At 32.3% G+C, this 9,635-nt stretch overlaps 1 protein-coding gene across 1 annotated transcript; it reads right to left on the bottom strand.

Moving 5' to 3' along the window:
* Positions 1–7,966: 7,966 nt before the first annotated feature.
* On the bottom strand, positions 7,967–8,434 carry LOC131857691 (secreted RxLR effector protein 78-like). The gene has a single exon (XM_059210393.1). The coding sequence runs from the start codon at positions 8,432–8,434 to the stop codon at positions 7,967–7,969; it is 468 nt and encodes a 155-aa protein (XP_059066376.1).
* Positions 8,435–9,635: the final 1,201 nt, after the last annotated feature.

The raw sequence follows: 9,635 nt of genomic DNA, 5'->3' as shown, positions 1-9,635 counted from the left end.
CTTCTGCGAGATTAAAACCCCATCCTGTCACCGCCCAATCCAACAAGGACTCCAAATTTAATAGGTACTCTCTTAGAACAATTTTCTACAAAACTTTCCTCATCTCTTCACAAGTGTGTCCAAAAAATTTATGGTTTGAACTAAGGATGTAAGCACTACAGGAAAGAAACGCCACTATTTCTCCAAGGCTCTCCCCAAGGTAAAGCATACTCCATTGTTAACATGGCAGAGACAAACCCGTGGTGTTTGAACCTAGGTTGTAGTAACTACAGGCAATAAGCCCCACCATTTCACCAAAGGGTCATCCCCAAAACTTTATGATTTGAACCAAGGATGTAAGCACTATAGGCAGGAAGCCCCACTATTTCTCCAAGGTTCTCCCCAAGGTTCTCCCCAAGGTAAAACATACTCCATTGTTAACATGATAGAGACAAACCCGTGGGGTTTGAACCTAGGTTGTAGGCATTACAGACAAGAAGCCCCACCATTTCACCAAAGGGTCATCCCCTAAAACTTTATGGTTTGAACCAATGATGTAAGCACTATAGGCAAGAAGACCCACTATTTCTCCAAGGTTCTCCCCAAGGTAAAGCATACTCCATTTTTAACACAGTAGAGACGAACCCATGGGGTTTGATCCTAGGTTGTAGGCACTATAGGCAAGAAGCCCCACCATTTCACCAAAGGGTCATCCCCAAAACTTTATGGTTTGAACCAAGGATGTAAGCACTATAGGTAAGAAGCCCCACTATTTCTCCAAGGTTATCCCCAAGGTAAAGCATACTCCATTATTAACACGGTAGAGATAGACCCGTGGGGTTTGAACCTAGGTTGTAGGCGCTATAGGCAAGAAGCCCCACCATTTCACCAAAGGGTCATCCCCTTTCTTCACTCTTATTAAATAAACCAAATCAAACCAAATTTAAATACACAAAATCAAATCAAATCTTATTTAAAAATACCAAATCAAATCTTATCTTATTTAAAAACACTAAATCAAATAAATTTTCCTAAGCAGCTCACATATGATCTATGCAAAATGTGGCCGCTAGAATGATAAGTCATCATAGGGATGAAAGCTTTGCACACTTGATCTTTCCGAAGAAAAAAATAAAAACAAGTGCCACGTAGTGGTCAATACTTGTCGCTCTATTATTGTAATAGAAGTAGAAGTAATAAATGTAATAAGAAAAGTATCCAAGATTTTATTTTTTGTAATATATATTGTAGATTAAACTTATTTATTGTAATTTGATTTAAATTTTGATTTTGAAAAATGAAGTTGAGTATTAGAAATAGTAAGATATATTGTAATATTAAACTACATTAGGATAACCCTAACCTAAATAAAATAAAAAATTTAATATTTTAATACAAGAATTTAAGATATAAAAGGAAAAATATAAAAGACAACCCTAACCCTAATAATAATCCTAATTTAACAGTAACCCTAATTCTAATTTAAGAGATTAATTCCTAAGGTTACTTGAAGTCTAATCATAAGTCCAAACTCTAATTTAACTGTAATCATGGAAAATATTAAAAGCGAATAGTTTGACAAAATATTTATTCAAATTATTTTGTAATTTTTTATCTCAAAGAAAGTTGAAAGAAAGTTCATGTCCAAATTTAATTTTTACTCTTATATAATAAATTTTTAAAAATTTATAAGAACAATAAATATCAAGTGAAACATTATTTTAAAAATTCTAACTAATCAAAGATAAAAATACTTATAACAAAATAGTACAAATCATAAAATTCATTAAATATATCTTAATATAAAATAGCATTTACATTCTCATTTTCTATAGTTCTATCTAAAAGTAATATTCTAAATTGAAATTCTTGAAATAAGAGCAATAGATACAATTTCATGAAACTTTTTAATTTTAAAATATTAATTATACACATTCTATAAAGGTTTTAATTTTAAATATAAATATTACTTATCTAAAACCAATGAAAATGATTTTTTAATCAATAATTTTCTATTAAAATAAGTATACAATAAAACCTTATTTATGAAAAATCTACAAAATTTAAACTCATATCCAAATTATCCATTTAAACCCATATGAAGATATAAAAAAATACGAAAGAAAAGGAAAACTTAAAATCTTATTGTGCTACAATTTTTTTTTAAAATAATCATAAAAATACTTGTAGCATTTCCCATGCCCTAGCACGTCCATTCTTGATGATAAAATTAAAATAGAATATTGTATTTCTAGTATTCTTTTCATTGCTACCGATGAGTTATTTGAGAACAAAGAAACATCCCATTGAGTAGAGATGCTACAATTGATTTCAATTTTGCAAAAACTGAATGAAATGAATAGATGAAACTGATTGTTTATATTATATTAAACTAATTGTTTCTATCATATTAAATAAAAGGGTTACAAATAGTTGGAGAATATTATTGGTAACCCTGAAATCACATTCACCAAAGCATTCTCATTATTATTTATAAGTAAGATAAAATGTAGTAAAATTATGACCATATTACTATTATAGAAGAATCACAAATTCTTGAAATAATGTTAAAGTAGATAATTTATTAAAACAAAAGTAATAGCTGATTAAATAATACATGTGTCTTTTCTTATCTATCTAATATTTATATGTTGATGAAACTATACAATAATTTAGATTAATATAAAATAGGATATTTGTTTAGAAAATAAAATAACTTTTAAAATAGAAGTAAATATATTTTTACATGTAGTTTTCATAATTTTAATTTTAATATTAGAGTGATATGTATAAACATTAGGATTCTTATAATGTTATATTTTAATTATTATATTATCAATCTATTATAATTGTATTATAATATCATTACATAATTCATTATATATTTATTATTATTTTGTTATTATTTATTAATTTATTCTTATAAATATTAGTACTATATTATTAATTTATTGCATGAAGATAACTAAAAATATATTATTGAATTATGTTTTTTATATTGTATATATGTTTATTTATTTATATAAAGCTTTAAAAAATTTAGATGCAAAGTCTAAATAATTTATTATATATTTGTTTGGTGGATGTGTAAAATAATTTTGATAGAAAATATTTAAACATACTAAATATTATCTTATCATACCTAAAAAAATGCCTAAAAAAATTCATTCAGATAGTGGATCCGTCCAATCCGGTAATAAGGTGTAAATTTTTCAAGCCAATTAGATTAGAGAAAACAATGTTTTTAATTTGAAAACTTAAATATCATGCATCTTAACTTTATAAAAAATGAAAAAATATATCCAAACAAAAAACTCATGCTTCTAATTGGTGGACAAATAATTGAATAATAATCAGTTAACAAAAATTGATAGCATCTGATTACAATAGTACTAGCCTAACGAGAAGTACTAATAACTAAAAGGAAGCAATAAAAATAACTATACTTTGGTGATGTGTCTATTTTATTGTAGATCATCAAATGCTGCAACACAATATATATCTAGAAACATCTCATTTGCAAGTGACTTACCTTAAGAGTATGCACAAAAGACATGTGTTCTCAACAATGTTGATGACAAATATATTGATTGCAAATTCAAAGTTGTTTTTGATTAAAAAAGAAGTGAGAACTAGGGCACTGATCCTTTACATAGCATGAACTATTAACAACACCCTAAAAACACCCTAACAACACAAAATAGTTAAAATCCAAACTCTTTTAGAACCAAAAAACACCAATAGTTTGAACCAACAAAACAAGGGACACCAACCCCAACCAAAACCAATAGAAAAAGACCTAAGGGGCTGGCTTGCGAACCCCAGTCATATCTACAACCCTGTTCCATTCATTGAAGAGGAACTTATACAGTTCCTTGGCCTCCTCCTTATCAACATCGCTATTTGCAATACGCTCTCTCAGGAGGGAGAGAGTCAGAGTCAAGCTATGAAGAACCTCATCAATAATGGCCTCCATATCAAGGAGCGACGACAGGCTTTTGATCTGGTTTAGGATCATCTTGACCTTAGTGTTGATGCACTAGAATTGCTCCATAGTGGAGATTCCTTGAGGGAATTCAATATCAGCAGCACTGCCCTCCCTATTTTGTGCAAGAGTGTGCCTCATTTCCACTTTCAGGTCCACTCTATCCTCCTTGGTAGTTTCGGTCATCTTCAGCGCATCCTCAACTGGGATAATAACCGCTTGGAATCCCATATCCTCTAGGCCCACCACAAATTCAAATTTTTTCTAGGAACGAGGTGATCAATGTTTTAGCTATAAAATAAAACATAAAGGAAATTAGTCAAATCTCTTAATCAAGTTAGCATTCCACTGTAAAAAAAAAAACATGCAATAATTGTAAACATAGGGAAAAAAATGAAACCTGCATAAAAATCAAAAGGTCAAGGTGATGGTAATGGATCTTCCATAGAGATGATATATATATAACTTCATTTGCAAATGTGCTAGAAACTATTATTTGAAATTGCTCTCATAGAGTAGCCTAATCTTTTGGCATTATTTCACTTACTCACATCCCTGGTAACTTCCACTAGTAGAGTCTCAAGAGGAATTTGAGAAGATATATGATTAATTCTTCAGACTCTTTTAAAATTGATCTACAAAGTCATAGAAATGAAAATAAAATTGCTTCATCTACAGACAAGATAACAGGTACTCATGTCCACCATTCATCCTTTGAATGTATGACTAGACTTTCCAAATTCTAACATCCACTATCTCCAGTTTTCAAATTCTAACATCTAGCTTAATTATAAGACATGGCAATTGCCAAATTTACTCAGAAAGACAAATATTTACTAATAATTTTATTGTCATTGTAGGAAGCCTCTTAGCTTAATGATATATTATCTAATATATAATAATTAATAATGCAATAATTATGATAATAATGTTATAATATTATTAACTAGAAAACTATAATGTAATAATATCAAATTTATATTAAGCTATAGTTAAAGCTATAATATTATTATTAAATAAAATAATATTATTATCTTCATATAATATAGAATAATAATAATATTATTAAAATATTATATTAAAATTTTAGTGTTAGTGTTAGGGTTTTGGTTAACCCTAATCCTATCTCCATTTCTAATTCTAATCCTAATGTATGTTAAATCTACCCTAATAGTATATGATAATTATGATTTGTAGCCATATATATAATATTAATATAATATTATAATATTAGTATAATATTATTATATTATATTATTATTATTTAATATATAAATATTAAGATAATAATGTCATTTTATATTAATAATAGTTGTTGATCCCCAATAAGGTTTTCACCTTAAGAACGAGGCAATCGAGAAGTTTCATAGGTGGGGGACATGATGCGACCTATAGAACAAACTCTGAGATTTTAGAAGTCATCTCTTCAAAAAAAAATTGGGGGAAAAGGGAAGGAAGAAATCACAACCCGAATTGAAAGATTCTAAACAAAGGAAGCCTCAATGAATACAAAGCTCTTAAAACACTTCAAACATCCCATGAAATGGAATTAGAGAGTCTACTTAGAAATAGAATAGGGCACACAAAGTGACAAAGGCATAAGGTACCATATTTTGACCCTATTTATGATAGTAGCATAAAGGCCAAGTAAAATCATTAATCCAATTAACTTTATGGTGAATATGATATGATCTAAGATCCTTTGTTTATGAAATATGAAAGAGTAAATACCTAACACAATTCAAATTTCATGAAGGGAAACTACAAAAACATAGACAAGATAGTAACCATACATTTGCCATAGGCATAGTGCATTATTTATGATAGCATAAAAGCAACAAGGGCATAGTTTTTCATTCATTGAATAGTACAAAGGCTCAAATGTAGATCACAATATATTTAGATAATTAGAAATTAACAACCATTTCAAAGACAGCTCAAAGAGTCTTAAGACTCTGAATTCTTGGAAGCTTGAACTTTTTTTTTATATTGCATATAAGGAGTTAACCGTTACAAAAAAAATTGTCATTACTAGTATCTTACTGACTCCAACTGACTGTACATATGGATCACTGATCCAGAGAACTTAAAGATGTCTATAAGCAAAACTATACAAAACTATACAAGATTATGCATATATCTGTAATGAACTCGAGAAGCCAGATCACATGGGTGAGGTAATGGACTGGAGAAGTCAGAACACATTTTCTCTTGGTCCTGAAAGGCCTCCATCCAGGTCATCCACCCAAGAGGGCCTTCCATACACACGACATTCTTACCCTTGAGTAGTTGACTAAGCATCTGTATGTGTTCCTTTACTGGGTCTTTGATTTTCCCAATCTCCAGCCCAAGGCTCTCCATTTCTCGATCAACAGACTGGTGTTTTCATGCAACCTGCCTCCACTTGTACCCATTCTCCAATTCATGCAAGAACATCTTGGATTGTCCATCTTTTAGGATTCTAATGAATTTGTTCTTCTCAATGTTCATCCTGACAACCACCTGCAAAAAAATGCGATGAAGAGTGAGTCCACAAAATGACTCAGTAAGGGCCCTAGCTTTACCTTGGTACTTATCTTCATTTCTAATTTTCTATATATACCATAATATTTCAGTGGATAGAATATGCCAAAATAGGTTAGTATCCTTTTTCACGCCCTTAATATACCCAGTGAGAACATCTAGAATAGGAATCTGATTAGGAATAGAGATATCAAACAACAACCAAATTTCTCTAGCAATATTACACTGAAAGAAAATATGCCTAACAGACTCAGGTATTCTACACACATTCCATATATCACTATTACTATGATCTTTTTTGAATGGCAGCCTGTTAATAAACATCAACCATTTAAAACATTTTTTCTTGGGTGTAATGGGGCTGCTCCATAGACGCGAGAATATCTTCTGCCACTGTTTCACAGAGAGGTCTTAATACTACAGAGTATTAGCATACATTATAATAGATTCAACATAAGCTAGAGTATTATAAACAGTAATAGCTTTGATATTGGACATAGAAATATTATTATTCCACAAAAGATCATAACATCTTTCATTATTTATCTTGCAGTTCTTAGGTAGATGCAGTTCGGTATAGGCATATTTTATCATATTGTAGGTTCTCTTTTGGGATTCCTATAGATTATATCTATCTCTAAGGGTATCCCAGCTAATAAGCCTATCTTTCTCAATAATTTATTTAAAGCAACGAATGCCTTTAATGGCCCAGGATTTAGCAGAGCACCCTTGAGTGAGCACAAGAGGTTTAGATGAGTGGAGAAGGTTCCACTAGATAGACCTTTCCCCATGGACATGGTCATTGTTGATGGCCCTACTATTGGTGATGAAAGGTCTAATACTTTCCCAGGCTTTCCAAATAGACTTAAAGACACTCGAACCTTGCATTGAGACTGCAAATCCTCCAACCACTAGGTCACAAAAGGGTAGAGATTTCCAGGACTTAGCCTTCTTAGGAACAACTCTCATGATGTTGTTTCTTACCAGAATTTTCCATGGTTCATTTTCATCAAATGCTTGAAAGATCCATTTTGCAGCAAGAGAAACCCCTTGTATTCTCAGGTCTTTTAACCCAAGCCCTCCCAGACTTTTCTCTATGTGGCACCATCCCTATTTAACAGAGTGTATCTTTTTGGTTCTTTTCCCATCAGACCACAGAAAGTTCCTAATAGCTTTTTGTATTTCCAGGATTTGATAGTTGGAGAACATCCAAACAGAGGAATAGTAAATGTTGTATGAGGATAGAATTTTTTGAAAAACTTGCACTCTACCAGCAAGTGAAAGACTCCTATTATTCCATTTATTGAGCCTCTTTTCAAATTTGCCTCTAACCCATATCCACATCTCCCTAAGAGAGGGGGAGATGGCGAAGGGAATCCCCAAGTATCTGACAATCTTATTAGCCCCCCCCCATTGGTATCCAAAATGGTGTAACCAATCCAGAGGCTCCTCTTTCCACCCAAGCAGGTTAGATTTAGCCTAAGAGATTTTTGCCCCTGAAATCTCGCCAAAGAATTTAATTTTGCACTCTAGGGCTTCCATGTTTTGTTTGGTGAGTTCTACAAAAAGTGCAATGTCATCAACAAATTGGGTATTAATCAGTTCAGACCCATCAAGAAGCTTAACACCTCCTACTTTAGGGGATATGGTGTAGTCTCTTAAAATATAGCATAGGACATCAGAGGCTATAACAAATAGCACAGGGGCAAGAGGGCAACCCTGTCTAATAGACCTTCCGAGTTTAATAACCCGAGTGAGAGACCCATTAATCTCTACTTGTGCAGACACATCTTTAAGGAGAATCTCTACCCACTTACAGAATTCCATAGGAAATCCAAAGGCTTCTAGCATCATCAATATAAACTCCCATTCAACCTTATCATAGGCCTTCTCAAAATCTAAAAGAAACGTGACCACATTTTGCCCTGATACATTTGCCCAGTCCATCGCCTCCCAACTGGTAATTAGATTTTCTAGTATGAATCATCCCTTTATGAACCCTATTTGAGTGGGACAAACGAATTTGGGTAGCACATTCTCTAACTTGAGTGTAAGAGCCTTGGCCAAAATTTTATAAGACACAAGACACATTGAAGAGAGTAATGGGTCTCCAATTTTTTATGAGTGCCTTGTCGCCATCTTTGGGTAATAGCTTAATAGTCCCTTTATTAATCAATTATCCTAGAGAACCACTCTCATAAGCCTCTACATATAGTTCCTGGAGATCTTGGCAGATCTACTCCTCATTAGCTTTATAAAACTCAATTGGTAGTCCGTTCGGGCCCAGACCCTTATCATTGTTCAGGTTTCTAATGTCATTTTTAATCTCACCCACAGAGATGGTTTCCTTCAATGCTTGTGAATCCTGCATAGTAATCCTACTGGGAATAATTGTTTTGCATTTCTCTCTGGCTTCTTGTGACTTAGGGGAGTCTTCCGAGGAGAAGAGTCCTTTGTAGAACAAGCAAAATGCCTCTTTAATTTCTTCTAAATCCACTAACTCTTTGTTGTCTACCCAAATCCTATTAATCTTTTCTCTAGATTTCTTCTGCATTAACATATTGAAAAAGAATTTAGATCCTTTGTCCCCAAATTGAATCCATTGACTCCAGGCCCTGATCATTGCACCTCTGATCTTAACCTATTGATGTTTCCTCAAAGCATCCCTCACCTGAGAAACATTGTCTGATAATTCTACCTTTCTTAGGCTATTCTAGACATCAACCTCATGTCGGTACAATTCATCAGCAAGTGTTTTCTCCTGCAATCTATAATGTTTAGCTTTTTTCTAGCTAATAGTCTTCAATAGGGTTTGCCAGCTCTTAACATTTTGGTTCCATTTGTTTACATAAGATTTCAATTCCTTATTTCCTTTGTTCAATAATCTAATAATTTTTATGGCGACCAACACATCCTGATCCTTAAGGAGATGGGTGCTGAGGATGAATTTATCTCCTTCTTTCCCTTGCTTTGCTGGAGCATCTCTGAACCTAATAAAGGAAATCACAGGGTGATGGTCCAAGAGTGAAGCTGACCATATAACTATCACAACATTACCCTGATTATCCAGTATGAAGGAGAATTGTTCTCTATCTGCATAAAACCTATCCATTCTACAATATATTCTATGTTTTCCTCTCTGGTAATT

Source organism: Cryptomeria japonica, chromosome 1 (assembly GCF_030272615.1).
Source record: "Cryptomeria japonica chromosome 1, Sugi_1.0, whole genome shotgun sequence".
NCBI classification, from domain to species: Eukaryota; Viridiplantae; Streptophyta; class Pinopsida; order Cupressales; family Cupressaceae; genus Cryptomeria; species Cryptomeria japonica.
Note: the sequence above shows the minus strand (reverse complement) of the source record. Positions and strands in the feature narration are given on the sequence as shown.

Coding starts and splice junctions, on each gene's coding strand:
- LOC131857691 (XM_059210393.1), bottom strand. CDS start 8,434: ATGGACTGGGCAAATGTATCAGGGCAAAATGTGGTCACGTTTCTTTTA.